Source organism: Rhinolophus hipposideros, assembly GCF_964194185.1.
Source record: "Rhinolophus hipposideros genome assembly, chromosome: 26".
Lineage (NCBI taxonomy): Eukaryota > Metazoa > Chordata > Mammalia > Chiroptera > Rhinolophidae > Rhinolophus > Rhinolophus hipposideros.
In genome coordinates, this window is record NC_138072.1 from 12,383,942 (window position 1) to 12,402,437 (window position 18,496).

Here is an 18,496-nt window from a genome sequence, read left to right on the forward strand (position 1 = left end):
ACCTCCTTTTTTTTTGAGATAGAATCTACGTACCATAAAAGTCACTATTTCAAAGTGGGCGATTCAGTGGGTTTTAGTTTATGAACAAGGTTATGCAACCATCACCACTATCTAATTCAGAACATTATCACCCAAAAAAGAAATGTCATATCCATTAACAGTCACTGCATGTCTTCTGTCCCTTCTCTTGAGCCCCTACCTTCTGTCTCTATGGGTTTGACTATTCTGGATATTTCATATAATGGAATCAGTGTATGATCTTTTGTGTCTGGCTTTCACGTAGCATAATATTTTAAATGTTCATCCACATTGTAGCATGTGTCAGTGTGTCACTCTGTCTTATGGCTGAAGAGTCTTCCCTTGTATGGATGGACCATACATTTGACTTATCCATTCTTCTGTTGATGGACTTCTGAACTGTTTTCCTTGGCTGTTATGAATAATACTGCTATGAACATTTGTGTATAAGTTTTTTTTATGAACATGTTTCCATTCTGTTGGGTGTGTACAGTTGATTCTCCTTATTTGTGGTAGTTATGTCCCATAAAATCCCTGCCAACACCGAATTAGTGAATACTGAATCATTGCTCCATAGGGAAATAGAGGATTAGGATACTGGTCACATTTTTAATAACCAATCAATACATGACCTTTTTAAATGTGTGTTTCTGTTTAAAGACACCTTATCTAATACATATTTTTGATTCATTAACACTGAACTTGATATGGGATTTTGGTGTGTTCCCGGGATTGTGATCTCACAGTCACTGCCGAAGAATGGGAATGGGGATCATACGGATCGGAGAACCAAGGTTTAAGCAGTACAGTTTTATTGTAAAGCGCAAGAGAACAGCTCTCTGAAGAGAGGGGGGATCTGAAAATGGAATGCCCCCTGAGCTGCACTAGGCTGGGAACTGTCAGTGTCTCTGAGTCAGAGCTGATTGGTCTCCTAACCTGTGCAGTTGATCTTGGTGGGCTCTGCAGTTTGAATTTGTTTGTTAGCTCTTCTAAAGTTATTTTCTTTGGCTTTGGTTATGATTTCGGCCTTAATGCCCTCCACCATGGCCATGTCCCTGACTGCCTATGGTTTTTCTATCTCAAACTCACATCCAACAGCAAGCACTATAACTCAGGCCTCAGTGAAGCTTATCTAATACCTGTATCTTCTCCATAAGGCACACCACAGCCTTTTTGAGTTTCGCAACACTAGACAGCACCACACACTATGCTTTGCGGCCATTTTAAACAGTGAAATTGCCAAAAAGCAGCAGAAAAATGTGAAAAACATGGCACTAAATAGACTGAAAAGAGCATTTGTTTACAGGTGAGAGCTGGAACAAGAAGGCAGAGTCACCGTGTTCGTCCTCACCTGGGAACAATGTGTTGGAGGACTCGAATTTTTCACCACCGCCCATGTGCGTTTCTGATGACTGCAAAAGCATTGTCAGGAAAGGATTATTGGGGGCTTACAAATAAATTTCAGCAAATTTACAAATACAAAATCCACAAATAATGAGAATCGACTGTACCTAGTAGTGAAATTGCTGTCATATGGTAACTCTATGTTTAATTTTTTAAGGAATTGCCAGAGAGTTTTCCATAGTGGTTACATCAGTTTGCATTCCCACCAGTGGTGTATGAGGGTTCCAGTTTCTCCGTATCTTTGACAACACGTTCTTTTCTTTCTCCTTTTTCTTTCTTTCTCTTTCTTTTCTTTTCCTTCCTTCCTTCCTTCCTTCCTTCCTTCCTTCCTTCCTTCCTTCCTTCCTTCCTTCCTCCCTCCCTCCCTCCCTCCCTCCCTCCCTCCCTCCCTCCCTCCCTTCCTTCCTTCCTTCCTTCCGTTTTGTGATTATAGCCATCTTAGCGAATGTGAAGTGGTATCTCACTGTGGTTTTAATTTACGTTTCCTTAGTGATTACTGATGTTGAGCATCTTTTCATGTGCTTATTAGTTATTTGTATATTTTCTTTGGAAAAATGTCTATTCCAAAATTTTGCCTTTTTTTTGGATTTGATTATTCGTCTTTTTATTATTGAATGGTAACGGGTGTGTGTGTGTGTGTGTGTGTGTGTGTGTGTGTGTGTGTGCAATGGATACTAACCTCTTAAATATATAATTTGCAAATATTTTTCCCATTCTGTGGGTTGTCTTTTCACTTTCTTAATAGTGTTCTTTGATGTACAAAAGTTTTTTTTGTTTTTTTTTTGACAAAGTCCAATTCTAGGCTTTTTTTGATTGCTTGTGCTTTTGGTGTTGCCTTCTTTGATTTTGAAAGTGCTGTCTTATATAATTAATCCATACAGCCTGTTAAAAGTTGTTTACACATTTTTATTAAAGGAGTCACGATGAGTTAGATTACATGGTTTCAGTAAATTACCACTTATTTGCCAATGGTTGTCACATGTAAATGTAAAGCATTTGTTTAAATTTACAAGGTTTTTATGTTGTGGTTGTGGCATTTTAAATACTGGCATCATCAGGGCCACACATTTATAAAAAGCAGTGTCACATTCATTTACCAAACTCTGGTTTTGTTTGGGAAAATTGAACAGATACGCATATAACTGCTTTAAACAATAGTTTCCTCTTTAATAAAGAAGACTCTTCCTCTTTTGAAAACTGTGAACTTTCTGCCCTAAAAAGCAGGGTCTCAAGAGCCATTTGTGAGAGAACACAAGAATCCCCGGAACTTGGAAATAAACACGGGTTGGTGTTTATTTGTGTTAGTTTAAATGTAGTAGCCCCGCGTGTCAGAAAACTGAATGTGTGACACTTATGTTCGCCTAAGCAAGCAAATAATATCAGCTAACATGGCTTTAATCTACTAAGTAACTTTAAATCCAAAAGATCAAAGGAAGTTATAACTAAAAACAGTCCTTCGTGCAATTTCCCTGTAGAAGCAGGAAAAGGCTAGAAATTACATGTCACCTTCATATCCTGGCTTGCTGACCTTGTGGGCAGATCAAGCCCCTCTGTGTGCCAGCTGTTACCATTATTAAGACCTAGCCCCTAGGGGTTAAGTAGGAGAAAAACTCCTGCCCTATAGGAGAGCAAACACTGGAAGTCCCAGCCCCTAACATGCCTAATTCAAAGCAATCTGTACGTGCTTGTCATTCAGTCCGTCCTGCCGCTTTGGGGAGCTGCCCCTGCTCACTTACCGTCGCTTTCTGTTGTGCTGTGTTTCTGCAGCCCGTTCTGGCTTTTGCGACTGCCATCATTTGCAAACCAAACTGAACCAGGCAACGTTCTTCTTTTCACATCAAGGTAATACGTTTCCTCATGCTTCTGTACGGGCGAATGTGTTATTTGGGGAGCATTTATTTAAAACCTGCACTTTGTTCTGTGCCTCTAGGACGGAACGTAAAATTCCAGCTCCCCATTTTTTTTCCCAATGTAAACTTTGAATGGCACCTTAGTGCCTTAAAATCTTACAAAGTTGATTTGAATTGTAGCACAGGAAGGTAAGGCAAGCTGTTTCGTAAGAAGGTTTGTTAAAATGTGCTTTCTTTATGAAGTTGGAAGGAAACCTCAGATTTAAAGCAGTTTATGTTGCTTCATGCTTTGAGGTTTTTCTTTAACCACTATCGAAATCAGAGAATTTAAAAAACATGTGCTTCTCTTATTACCAATTAGTAGCAAAATGGATGCAGGATCGTAGGAATCCCTTTACTTACTTTTGTGAATCAAATGTTGTAAGAAAGTAATACAATCTGAGCATCTTCCCACCTATAAAAGTAGAAGTTTCGTGAAGATATCCACTTGGGAGCTGAGCTTCCACAGCAAGTTTAATCCTTATCAGTGTTCATTTCAAATACACAATTTGGTATACATCCTCAGTGGTATTTGAGTTGATTGCATGTTTTATGTACTGTATATATTTTAACTGTAGCAATGGTTATAATTGGATTTTCTCCTTAAAGTACAAGTCTGAATATATTTGCCATATTTACTTTTGCTTCAAATGAGAACAGACCATTTACATGTGACTGGTCTAAAACTTCAAACTAAATAAACTTGTGAAATATTTGTATGTCTGATACTAAAAGGTAAATTTTAAAAAATAAAACAGAAAAGTTTCACAAACTCTGAGGCAAATCAATGACTGACCATAATGACTTTCTTCAGTGAAAGTGCAAGAAATAAGAGCAGACTTTACAATTTGCTAAAATTTTATTTAACAAGTATTCCTGTTAAAGAAAAAGAATAAAATATGTTCTTTTTACCCACAAAGGGGGTATTATAGAGGATGGTATTTATAATTTAAAAATCTCCAGTTCTCTTTGATGGCTGGAAAGTCTCTAAGCTATGTAAATAAGCTCTAAACTAGACTGTTTCTCTTGTACACAGTGGGTTTACTATTTCCCATGGTTTTAATGTCTGCTAATACAGAAATGTAGAAATACTTTTGAAAATGTTAAAATAAGTCTTTTTGCATTATTTGATTTATTTTTAAATTTTGCATCTCTAATAAACTATCTTAGAGTGCTTTCATTGCCAAAATCTTGAATATTGGAGTATTTTATTGGATTATACTTCATTTGTAACTTTTTGTTTTAGTATACAAAGATAAGGCAGAGTATTTATGTATCTTCCATGCTTCATATAGCTTACATCTTAGACTTGAATTATAGAATTGTGAGGATGAGCTATTTGCATGGATTATGAAAACAACGTGTGATGTTTAAGTGTCTGGAAATGATCGACCTAAGACCAGTTTAGGAAATACATGTTAACCTTGCCTCAGTCTGAGAAGTGACAGTAATATAAAATTGATTCATCCAACATTTTAATCTAACCCCAACTGCCTTTGTAGTTTATACTGAACCAGTCAACCCTTTTTTGCCAACTTTGGGAAATCTGTGCACCAGTTCTTTAACTTTCATTCTGTTTTGATTTCTGGGATTGGATCAGAGCCCTCCAGCTGTACAACTCCTTATAATAACTCCTATCACTCAGTCTGGCTGATGGACTGCCTTGCCATACTAACTCTATGAACATTTCCTGTTTTTTTAAAAATTGTAATTTCTGATCATATCCTCACATAGGAAATCAACAAATGAACTGCTTAGTCTCTCAGCCTTTTGGAAAAATATAAAACAAAGCAACCAAAGTAAATTAGAAAAGTGAGTCTTGGGAAAGAGGGTAGCCTTTGTTCTCTCTCTTAATTTCTGTTCTTTTATCATTTGAATCATTATTAAATGGGCTCACTTATTACAGGCTCACATATTAGATTGCAAGAAAACTATTCACAAGGAACACTGTAGGTGCTTATTATAGGCTTGCTAAATAAGGACAGTCAGCTACTTAACTGGAAAATATGATTTAATTACCTTTGTGAGCAAACAAGAATCCCACATGAACCGTAAATGTAATTTCAGTTCATCTAATATAGATGAAACAGCAAATAGCAGAATTCATGAACATTTATAGTGACATGTAAGTAAGGAATAGAAAAGGATTCCTGAAAGGTGTACCCAGGCTCTTACTGAGAGTCAGTTAACTGATCCAATTCAAATAAGAAAAAAAGTCAAGACTGGATCTTTTCCTAAGCTTAAAAATCTCAGAATCCTTTAAGTACAAGGGTGTCTCTAATTGTGTTTCATACAAAAACTTTGAGAGACATTTCTAAGTTGCTCAGTAGACCAGGGGATCCGCTTGAGATGGTATCTGCTGGGCTGCTAGGCAGAGCCCATCTGGGGAGCTGCTCTAGGAAATCTGACTTACTATTTCTCAAACTTCACCAAGCAGGAGGGAGTGGAGCCCGGTATCAGATGCTTAGCATTGTGGGCAAAGCTGAGGTAATCCTAAGGGTAGTATTAAAAACAACACCTTGCCTTCTAAAAGACTTGTAAGTCCTTTATGATGATTGACCTCAGTTTTGACTTTATGGAAGACATCTTTAAAATTCTCTCACGTTCGTTTGCCTCACACACAATAGGTGGGAATAGAATTTTCCTAATTTGATTGACCTTGGTGTTTTTCCTTTAAGCTGCTAAGTTTTGAGGTTTAAAGTATTAAACATTCATGGTGACTTTAGACATACTTGTGATCTGTTCAACAACATTAGTTCAGCTCAGTAACAGGATTCTGTTTCTACTGGGATGGGAAAGAACTCGAGTGGTGCAGATAGATTGCTCAATTGTGAAGTGGCTTATTTTGCGATTTTAGTTGAGGCAAAATAGTTTGAGATGAAATACTGTGGCTTAAAGATAGGCCTATCGTATCTTGAAGGGCCTGTTTATCACCGAAGCACCTTGTAATTCTTATTTGGCTGGGACGTGAGGCAAGAGAGCAGGCCTGGTGTCTGGAGGCTGTCTCATCCTAGACTCAGAACATTTAAGATGCTTAAGATGTAATTAGAAATCTTTTTCTTTCTTCCTTCCTTCCTTCCTTCCTTCCTTCCTTCCTTCCTTCCTTCCTTCCTTCCTTCCTTCCTTCCTTCCTTCCTTCCTTCCTTCCTTCCTTCCTTTCTTTTTCTTTCTTTCTTTCTTTCGCAAGAAACTTTAGGGAACAAGTTCTTTTCATAGAGGGGATTAGGGCTTCATTTTGGACAGTGACAGGAGTTGGGGAAATATTTTTCTTGAGGGTTAAATAAGCTCATTAAACAAATTGGCTATGTCTTAAACTGTATTCAAACTATCCATAAGTAATTGAGGCTATGTGACAACTTGTTTATATTTCTGCAACATTGTTCCACATGAATCCTTCACTGTTGTCTCTCCAAGTAATGTCTTGTTAAGGGTTTCTCTTCACTGCACACTTGTCCCCACCCTTATAACTTCAAAAGTACTGTAGATGAAACCTCTTGTCATTGTAACTTCCCCCCCAAAACAGTGAACATAATCCAAAAATTATAAAGCACATGTAACATGGAGTACCAGGTCCTTTTTTTTTTTTTTTTAATATACAGCAATAGTCTTCACTTTAAGCAATATTTTCTGAATGTTGAATATTTTGATTGGCAGTTGCTTACTCTTATAAACTGATCAACATTAATTATATAAAGTATAAATCATCAGTTCTCAACCCTGGCTGCACATTAGAATCATCTGGGGAACAGTTCTAAAAATGCTAATGCCCACACCCCATTACAATATGAATTAAATCATAACCTCTGGGACTAGGCCTGGTGTCTGTCATTTTTTTAAATATATGAATGAAGTGATTTTAATGCGCAGACATGGTTGCAAGTGCTGTAATAGACTTGTGACTTTGTGACTGTTACATTTATGGCCTTCCCTTCAAGATTTGCAGCAGACTCTAAATAAATTTCTTGGCTGGTTCTTGGGTTAGTTAACTTCTCAGAGGGCTTTCTAGAACTTTCTTAAAAGGCTATTGATAGACATTTCTGATTATAGAAAACTTACCTAGTTTTATTTTGTGTATTCTTAATTGTACAAAGGAACATAAGTCTCCAGACTTAAGGTTCAAAAGAAATTAGTGCTTAATAGAACTGAAGTCATCTGAAATAGGAACTCAAAGATAGAAGAAGCCTTTCTCTGTCTGTCTGTCTGTCGGTCTGTCACTTCCTCCCTCCCTCCCTTCTTCTTTCCCTCCCCTCTCTTCCTCTGTTCACTCCCCTCCCTTCCCCTCTCCTTCTCCCTCAATCACCAGCATTGATGCTTATGTACACAGCACTTACATTCTAAGTGTGAGGAGAAGTGGTGAAGATTTTGTGGAATGATAATTTTTGTGGATGAACTTGGAAAAGCGATATCTGAAACCTGCTTTAATAACTGCAATACAGCAATACTGCTCTTGAAAGATGTATTTAGGAAGATCAGTGTTTATGCTAAGAAGAGGGTGTTATTGACTATCATTTATCCCAGACTGAAAAAGATAAACTTTATTTTATACCGACATTTTTCTTCCCACCTAGACCTGTTCCCAAAGGCACACTGGGCATAAAATAAATGAGAAAAATGAGACTGATGTTTCTACAGTCTGAAATCCCTTCCACTCACCCCTACAAGTATAAAAATCTGTTTTGACAGCCTAACTCACATCTAGCAATAAGGCTGCTTTCTTCAGATTTGCTACAGCACATACACTGTGATATCTTCCTAAGACTATTTAACTTCTTGTTATTGTTGTTGTGAGTGGAAGGGAAACATTATCTGGCAGTTTTCATTTTTCTTCTATATCATTAAGCTCCTTGTAAATATTATGAATTTTTTTTTGTAATAACGAAAGAACATTTACAGTTTATCTTTATCGTTGCCTTTATCAACATATATCTTGTATATAATCACATTAAAAGAGATTATAGAAGATGTTAAGTATATTTCATTTTCAAAGATGGTGTTTGTTATCATAAGTTTAAACTACCTTGTTGATAAGATGAGTTTAATAGAAAAATAGTAAGTTTTCATTGTAAAAGAAGAGTAATCGTTCCTTTCAGATTTTTTGCTTTTTTGTAGTGTGATGCAAAGCATACCAATAATACCTAGTGAGCTCTTATGAAATGCATGTTTAGTGGTGTAGCATAGATCTTCAAATGCATAGCACGTATCTTTGGGCAAAATGGCTTTGAGTGTATTTCAGTTTATGCTTAAGGGGAATAATACCATAATACCATATTTTTGTATAATTCTTTGCAACATATAAAATATTTATAGGTGATTAAGTGAAGATATTTATAAGTGTTCTTTTGGAAGGAGAGTTTAATGGTAGAAAGTTCATGAACTCAAAGGAAAATAAAATTTAATTTGTCTCAGAAAGGGAGAAGATTACGTTCTTTATTTAAGCCCATTGTTTTCAGTTCCCTAAAAGTGCCTGACTCTTTGATTAAAGATACAGATTTTGCTGTTAGGTCACAATTACATAATTTTGAAATAGGCCAAAAACTCCATGACAGTGAAGATCACTCCATTGCCTTACTTCCCAGATTTTCATAATGCAATGCACGGGTGGATGGCCCCTCTTTTTAATTCAGCGAAATATGTCTCTGACACTCTTAAATGCTGGATTGTACCTTTTAAAACTATCTTGGGAAATGTTGAATTCAGAGGCTATTTTTCACATGGACCTTCAGACTGAATTTTGTATCAATAGCCTCTAGTGGTCCTGTAAAAGCTGGTTAAACTTGGCAATGCCCTAGAAGCATCTTGAGGTAGTGGAAAAGCCCTACTCTTAGAGACATATTGGCTGGAGATTGAATTTCAATCATGTGATTTGGATTAGTTATACTTTAATATTTTTGACTCTCAGTTTTCTCCATAATGGGTTTAATAATATCTTCTTAGAGGTAATGTGAGGAAAGTACTTGACATAGTGAGATTTAAAGCAAACAAAAGGAAACAAAACCTTTTAATAGCCTTTTGAGGGGAAAAATAGTCCTAGAGGTAAAACTGGGCCGATGGCTTTCTGCCATGTAACCCCACTACAGAAGATGCCTAAAATACAATTCTTTGTCAGTTTCTCTGGTGCATTTAGAGAAGCTACCTATGTTCTGGCCATAGCACAAAGTGTTACTACGTCAGTTTAGTACCAGTGATCAGAAATAAGACCATCATTTAGGTTAAGCATCAGCAAGTGTGACCTAACAGCAAAATCTGCTAAGAAGGAACTGTTTCCCATTAAAACATGTTTGGTAAATAACGGATATGGTACACCCCAGATGGCCTACATACCTGGGGTGAAAAATGGCTTCAGGTATCTTTATATACTCATCTTCTTGTATCTAGTACCACCTGAGAGGAAAGGATTATCTCACCCAGTTAACAAGGCAAGGTGCTTTAGTCTGGATGTGTGTTGCTCTAAAAAGATTAAAATTTCATCTGTTGTTATTTCTATGCACAGTTTAGGAGTCATGAAATAAGCCGTAATTACACTTCGTTATCAATTAGAACCTTAATTGTTGAAATGTGTTACTTTTCTCTCCCTTAATCAAAAAACTGGCCTTTATTTCTCTGTCAACTTCAGTCATTTCCCTACTTTTTATCCATTCCACTCTAATTGGGCGTCATTTTTCCATGACGTAGGCCTAATTCCCTTGTAGCCGCCCCACCTAGTTTGTGGTTTTGCCTTGCTGCACAAAGTGTGTTCCGAGGACCAGCGGCATGGGCATGTTGTGGCAGCTTGTTGGCCCACTCCACATGGGCCATATCAGAATCTGCATTTTCACATCATCTCCACGCGGTCCTCAATGTTTGAGAAGCACTGGATTCGCGCTTTGTATCTTACTGATGTAGTGCAATTGTGCTATTTAGGGAGCATCACTCTTTGGAAAAAGATGATTCACTGCGACACGGGATCTTTGGGTGACCTAGTCTTGCCGTGTATCGTTGTTGTGTGGTGTTATGAATCTGATGAAGATGTAGCCAAGGGTTATTCTAGAATACATCGTCTGAGTTTAAGGCATGTCGTTTAGCAGAAAGCCCTCCAAACCTTGGCATCAGGCCTTACCACTTAAGACTCTCTCTGTCTCAGCTTTTCTTTTGCAGAATGGAGTGGTAATGCCTGCCACACCTGTTTTTCTGAGGGCTCTTAGGAGGATCAACTCAGGAGAGATGATGTGTGTGAAAGTGTTTGGAAATACCACCGAGGTGTACTATGGTGACTAGAGAGGGTGATGTCCCTTCAGGCTAGATGAGCCCGTGTTTAAGGACGGCTATGGCTTTGCTAAACCGTTACTGTGGTAACGGGAGCAGCTCTGTGTATTCTCTTCAACATTACATTTAGATTTTAACCTCACAGTTTTCTGGCCACCTAGCAATTCTGACTTCTAATTCCAAAGAGTTACCGTGAAGTTTTTGTTAACGCTCATGAGATATTAGACGTTGAGCCACCTAAATAGTTTGCATCCGTTGGGTAAATTGTGTCATTTAGCATATTTTGGTATGTAATATGTTGATGAATATAATTTCCATAGTTCAAACAGATCTTCCTGTGATTAAATAATAGCATTTTCAATGAGATACTACTTTTTGTCTTTGAAGCATGATAATTTCCTTATATCTTATAAGTGGTAAGTTTCCTGAGTCCCAAACCAAAGTAGGATGTAATTACTTGACCCTTCTGATCACATGAACTCTGATAGCTTTTCTTTCTACATGTCATTCAACATGATTGAAATGTGTCGTATTTCTTCTCTTGTGTCTGCTTAACGCTTACTAACTAGGCATGATACTTTTGGTTCATAGAGAGCTTTGGTACAATAAGCAATAATTTATGGTTCCAAAAATTTGGAAGCTGTGCAATATGTTGAAACCCTTTTTCTGAATAGCTTGTATTCATCTGTTCTTGCTCCTCAGCTCTGTTTATATTTTCTGCTTTATCCAATTATTTGAAATATTGTGTAAGGTGTTATTGTAAGAGAGCAGATATATATGAGAAGGTAAATTATTTAAAATGCATCCAGTGAATAGAATAGATGTGTAATTATCCTCCAAGATAAATAAGTTTGTTTCTGTTTTTGCATTTTAATAATAATTACTTTTTGTTCATTGTTAGTCTCTGTCCTAGGAACCTTATATGTTGTTTTATTCATATTTTATTACTATGTAGGAGACATATTTGTAGTAAAAGTTGTGAGCAGTGCAGAAAGTAAAATGTAAAAGTCTTCTCCACCCTTCCAAATGTTCACACCCAACTTTCCAGCAAGAAACAATGTTAGCATTTTCTGTGTCCTTCTAGAAATTTTTTCTGTATATCCTAACCATGTATGTGTATCGCCCTTGTATTTTCAATGAAACCGATTCATACCAGATAGGCTGTTCTGCAGCTAGGTTTTATTTACACATAAAGATGCACTTTGGACCTCTTTCCATAGCAATAAACCTGATCTAACTTATCCTTTTTATTGTACAGAATACCCAGTGTATGGATATGACAGTTTCATTCCCCTATTGAGAATTTAGATTGTTTCCGCTTTTCATTGGTACAAACAGTGGTGCAGTCAACACCTTTATTTATCTGTACATTTATCTTTATACAATTGTTCAAGTACATCCAAAGGATAAATTCCCAGTAGAATTGTTGTGGGTCAGAGGATGAGGGTATTTTACATTTTGACTAGTGGTGCCTTGTTGCTCAAAACATTGAAGCAATTTGCATTTCAAACAAATTTAACTCTAAGAACAACCAAGACTTAGAGACTCTTAAGACCCAAAGTAACTTGACCAGGTTCTCATCGTTAGTAACGAGTAGAATCAACTTTCAATCTCAGACCCACCCAGCTACAGATGTCCCAGCTACCATTTTAAAACATAATTTCAGCTTTCAAACCAAAAAGCATCATTCCATATTTTTGTATATTCTCACCACTCAGTGAAGCAATAACAATGACTCCTCTACTATAAATGCATAGCCCTGTATGGTTTTCAAAAACATTTTTACATTCTCATAGTAATCCCATGAGCTTGGCATTGATTATTATCCTGATTTATACATGTGAAGAACTGAGGCTCAAAGGAAAAAAACTTAAATTTTAAAATGTAATCAAAAGATGCACTTTGGCCAAAGGCCTGATAAGCCCCACACTGCTAAAGCACTCAGGACTTAACAATGCTAGTAGAAAAGGTGAAATAGGAAAAATGAGATTAGTAGCTTTGAATGTATTGATATTGGCATGTTAAATTCATGAGCAACAGGAAATACACTAAAATGTCTGGCAGTGGATCCCGTCACACCTCAAGCCAGTGCCGCAAGAATAGCTTTCTTCTGGCAGCCCCGGTGCATTATGGCCCTGGGGAAAACAGATGATTTCAACATTGCCGTCTTTGAAAGCTGTTCATTATTTTTGATCCAAAACTGAATTTGAACTTCCACCATAAGTACTATGATCACTGCATTTATAATCACATAGCATTACATTTATGACAATAGTTCCTTTTTATGTTGGCTCTTCCTGTAACTCATCTCCTTTCCTGTTCTATCCTGGGCTCAGATCATTTTTTTTTTTCTTCTCATTTGTCTCAGTTCTAAAGAAGTACGATCTTTCCCTACATGGGCTTGGGTCACCTCTTGACTTCCGAGTGAAACTTTGTCATTCTGGTCACCTGAATTCCCACACAAATACATCCACTGAACTTCGTCCGTAGACATTTCTTAGAACAATTTATTTCGGTTTTGTTTTTTATTATTTTTCACTTACAATTCCTAACTTATTTGATTGTTCTCATTTTATAGTTAAAGAAACGAAATCATAGAAAGCTCATGTGACTTACTTCAAATAAAAGCCAAAGTCAGAGTTCAAATTATTCTTTACTATCCACTAGTTCCGACTTCATTGCAAGAAGTCTCCAAGTTACGAAACAGGTTATGTTCCAAAAATTCATTTGTAAGTCAGTTATTTGGCACTTGAATGGCATTTTACCACAGTGGGGTGGGGGTGGGGGGAATGTTATAAATGGTGATTGGCTCGTTCAGTAGGTCTGCAAAAATCTATTTAACTCTTATGTAACTACAAGATGATGCATTTGCAATAAAAATAAGAGGGAATGATAACTGTAATTCTGGTTACAAAGAAAAAGAAAAATTATTTTTTCCTGAGGAAAAGCAGATTCAATTAGAAGATAGGGTAACACGAAATTGACAAGAGTCTACATGGGATTTCAGGCACTTTGCAGGGTGTTAGAGATTGATGGCGCCGTTTTAAGCCCAGTTTCACTTGAAAACTTAGAAGATTTTTGTTGTTTTATACTTCTCACTAGAATAACTCCCCCGGCAGCTGTGATTAGAGTCACTAGGATTGACTGAAATTAAATACTTAACCGAAAACTAGGATCTCTGAGATATTAACCAACTTGGGATGATAAAACCAAACCAACCTACCAGAGAAAGTCTTCCTTCTTCCCATCCTCCTAAGGGAAAGGTCAAGGGGAGTCATTGACTTTCCCATTCATCCCAGCAGATCCTGTCAGCTGAGGTAGCTTGACAGAGGTCTGGAGAGAAAGCTTGAGTCATGGGTGGAAGGGAGAGGTGTGCCTTCAGTGATTTCAGTGGTGAATTTGCAGTGAGAGTTTCTAGTTCTGGGAAATAGCTGCGTTTATCTAGCATTTGTTTCTTACATTATCTAGACTTGTCTTTCATTTAAGTATACAAACATCTGAAATTTCAATTAACTTTTTTAGAAGTCTAACACCTCTTTGGTTGGCCTTTAATTAATGTGTTTTATTATTTTCAGAGCATTTACATACAATTTTTTCTTTTGTTAACAAAAAAAGGGAGGATACAGTCTTCAGTAAACAGCAACTTAAGTAAGTAAGCAGATCTATCACACATTGAGAAAGTAGTGGAAGAAAGGTTAGTGTGAGCCCATTAGTTGGATAACACATTTAACTATCATTGCTTTGTGTTGAGTATATTATATGAATGTTTTATAAAACTATGTTTTAAAACTGTTTTATAATATATATTTCTACCCAGGAGTGTATTCAGTGAAGGAGAGAGCAATTGTATTTACTATCACAATTCAAAATCCCTCTCAATTGTTATTATAAAAGGAAGTTGGGATTGGCAGACTGCTTTCAAAAGTGATGAGAAAGTTGATGAGAAAAGTAACATCTCCTTGACTTTATATATGTTTTGATGTTTATAAATCTTTATTTTTTCACTTAAACAAGTTTTAAAGAAATTTTTTAATGTCCATATTAATTCTTCCATTTCTTATAGCTTTGATGTTTATGTAACTGAATTTGTGTGTGTGTGTGTGTGTGTATGTGTGTGTGTGTAGTTTAGGTGTTTTATCCGAAAAGTAAATAAATAATGCTAATTTGTACCCTAGTACAGTGAGTATCTTCTGGGTATCAGTATTCAGGTGGAAACTTTATGCGTTGTTCTGTCATGCTCTGCTCAGAAGTGCCCCCGTGGAATAGTTATATATTGAAATGCCATGCATTGGAATCGTCCTCGTGGCTGATCCAAGTTTGTCAGATTCAATTTCCATGTACTCAGACTGAAAAGAGATGATCTCTTTCTGGTACCTGTGTGTCTGCAGGAAATGGGGAGTGACTGGAGAGAGATTTCTCCAGAAGCTGTTTTGTCTATTAGAAGAATGCCATGCCAGAAGGGTTAGTGAGCCAGCCTATGGTTTTCTTTTTTTCTTGTTGGCTCTCATGTTAAGGTTAAATAGACCAATCATAGCATTTGATGGCTTATTTTTTAACTGCAAATTTCCAGATTTTATGTATATGTTGGTCAGAGGATGGTGTGTGGGTGAGGAGAGAGGGAGGAGGTTGTCTGATTTTGCTTTTGTTTGTTGACTGGACAGAAACATGCTGCTGGTAATTTGAGCATCAGTTTTTCTTTTTTTTACATTGAAGACCTGGATCATTTGGTGAAAGGAAAAAAATTAAGAACAAAAGTCTCATTTGAAGCAAATCCTATCCATTGTATTATTTTTCTCATGTCCAAGCAATGCGTGAAAACCAATAAGGTCATGGCAACTTATATCACATACTTATGTCGCAAACAGTAAGATCATGGCAACTTATGTTCATTACTTTTTAACATTGTATTCATTGGTTTAGGGGACAAAACTTTCGTGTCTGTTATCTTGGTAGCCACAATTCTTAGCTGATTAGGGTTTTTTTTTTTGGGGGGGGGGTTGTTTGTATATTCTTATTCTAAGGCCCGAGTGATTTACAGGAAAAATCAAATTTTCTTGATATTTTTACTAAGACATAAAAACATGCTTACCATTATTCACATTATTTTAACCTACAGAACTTACTGCCTTCAGAGTGATCCTTCATTTTGCCCATTACCTTTATGTCAAAACACTCCAAACATGATACTGTGGAAAAGTTGAAGGGTGATATTGGTATCCTCCCTCCCTTCTTCCCCTCCCCACCCCCACCCTAAAATGACCTAATTCTTGACTGATACTGCACATCTGGGATGAGGAGAGAAGAAGGGCCCTGAAAGGAGAGGTGGGGTGGGGAAAAGGAGTTAGTAAGGACAGGAGAGGGTTCTCAGAGTCGCCGGGAGGAAAGACGAGGAGAGCTGGTTCTGTCACAGACGCTTCTGGTTTCCCCCACTCTCTCACAACTCCTGAGGGAACCCTTGTTTTCAAGGCACTGTTTTTAAGAATCTTTCCTGTCTTCTCCACATATTGCCTGCCTAGCTATAACTGGTTGATTTCATATCGTTTTCTTTCTCAGGGTCAAGACACTGGAGCATGGCTACGAGCAGCAGAAACAGCGATTTTGTGATTCTGAGCAATGGCAGCATTGCGGCCAGTGCTGCCAACCCCAGTGCCCTCACCTCCTGTGACGGAGACCTTGCAGCCCAGCAGCTCACACCCAAAGAAGCACCAAGAGCAAAAGTGAGTCCCAATGGATGCCTGCAAGTTAATGGCACAGTTAAGTCATCCTTCCTGCCTTTAGACAACCAAAGAACGCCTCAGATGCTGCCCCAGTCCTGCCACCCTTGCCCATACCATCATTCTTTGACCAGCCATCACGGTCATCAGGAGTGCCATGGCGAGGCTGGCGCGGTGTCACCTTCCGCTTTGGCCCCGTGTTGCATGCAGCCCCCCTCGGAGTACTCTGCCTCTCTGTGTCCGCATCACGCACCTGTTTACCAGACCACGTGCTGTCTGCAGCCCTCGCCATCCTTCTGCCTGCATCACCCATGGCCCGACCATTTTCAGCATCAGCCTGTGCAGCAGCACATAGCCACCATAAGGTGAGTGATCCGCAGGTTTCGCACGCCTTTAGCATTCGTAATTCCACAGGAAGGTGACTGCTTCTGTTGATTTCCCCAAAAGGAGAGAAAAACGTGTCAGAGAAAGAAAACCAGTGAAGATGCCTATTGTGCAGACGGTGGACAGCCTACTAAAATGCAAATGAAACAATAGTATATCTGTTTTATCCATTGACTTCTTAGTCACATAAACCCTCCCTCCTTTTGCCCTTTCTGCCAGGTGCCCATGCTAGGTCTTGCGTTATAAAGTTCAGTAAAAGTTTTTGTTGTTAGTAATTTCTGGTCTTAAACATGGGGGATCTATTTGTGATGAGGCCACGTAAACAAGAGTCTTTGATTTTATATTATTGATAGTGATCAACCTTTATGGGGAAAAAAAAGTTGCTTCTTTACACTTCCTTATGTCTGTACTCACAGTTTCTATTCATGGGGTTTGGGTAACTGCCATATGTTGAGATCAGATGAAAGCAACAATTCCTTTGAATTGTTCAATTCCAATGAAATCTGTAGCACAGGACTTTAAAAACTATTTTTTTTTGTAAAGCATTTTCAGACGTGGTAGATTGAAAAGTGCTAGAAAAATCTCTATCATCTCCAGTTCTCCTTCCCATCAGCCTGTAGTTTCTCTTATGCTTTTCAGCTATTTTTTTTTTCCTATGGGTGAGTTAAGGCACATACAGTACAGGTGAGCACTGGTAATGTATTTTATAAAATACTGAGTAGTCTAGAAAGACCAAGTATTATTTCACAGTTTCAGGTAGTTAAAAAGTTTTAAAAGAGCTAGAAGAGAGCATTCTCTTGTTAAAATTGGTATAATTTACATACAGGGAAATGCATGTATCTTATGTCTACAGTTTGATCAGTTTCAACAAATGTATATGCGAGTGTAATCCACACCTTGGTCCATGTCCAAGGTAGGGCATTTCTGTCTCCCCAGAATGTCCCCTCCTGTCGCTCCTTAGTCATTCCTTCTCTCTTCGCCGGAAGCAATCACTGCTTCTGCTGAGTTGTGCTGCTGTGAGCGTGGATGTGCAAATATCTCTTTGAGTCCCTGTTTTCACTTCTTTTGGGTGTATACCCAGAAGTGCACTGACTGGATCATATGGTAATTCTATAATAGGTTTAACCTTTTAAGGAGCCACCAGGCTGTTTCCACAGCTGCTGTACTATTTTACATTCCCACCAGCAGTGCACATCCGTGGTTACACTTATTCTTGGGTGTGTTTTTTCATTTGTTTATAATGACCACCCTAATGGGTGTGACATTACAGATGTTGAAGCGGAGAAGAAATACTGATTTGCATTTTAGAGACACCCATAATCTGCCCCGTGGGGAGCAGATGGAACAGGGTCAGGACTGTTGGATAGAGAAGACCGTTAGAAGGCACGTTGCGTCATTCAGGTGAGAGGATGGTGCCTTGAGGATTTAGAGATAATTTCATGCTAGACAAATTTATGAGGTAGACTCTACTAGCTTTGCACAATTGCATATGAGGGAGGACAGGAAGAAAAACCAGAACTGATTTTCAGTTTCCTGGCTTCAGCAACTGGGTGGGTAGGTGGTCATGCCAATCACTGAAATGGGGAAGACAGGGGAAGACCTGTAAGCAGGCAGAGCCGAGGCCTTGAGCTCTGTGGGTGCGGGGCAGTACCAGTGAGCTTTCTAGAAAGCATGAGGATGCTGCGTAATTCGTGACAATTCCATTGAGGATAACAATACTGTAGGAGGTTTTCTTAGCGTGAATCCTGACGCCTTTAGACTCAGCCCAGCATGTGTTTCTGTATAGAACTGTGCTATAGGCGCGATGTCCGTCTCACACCAGTAAGATATTCACAGAAGCAAATG

The 18,496-nt window shown here is 38.0% G+C and overlaps 1 protein-coding gene across 10 annotated transcripts in view; it reads left to right on the top strand.

Moving 5' to 3' along the window:
* DISP1 (dispatched RND transporter family member 1) overlaps positions 1-18,496 on the top strand; it is a 162,613-nt gene that overhangs the window by 95,796 nt on the left and 48,321 nt on the right. For 7 of the 10 annotated variants that reach the window (XM_081039013.1, XM_081039014.1, XM_081039017.1 and 4 more), the window contains one exon: positions 16,107-16,632. In XM_081039013.1, the coding sequence (XP_080895139.1) occupies positions 16,107-16,632 (526 nt within the window). Of the gene's footprint in view, positions 1-3,165; positions 3,265-16,106; positions 16,633-18,496 lie in introns of those variants that run through there. The other 3 variants (XM_081039012.1, XM_081039020.1, XM_081039019.1) reach the window with 2 other exon arrangements.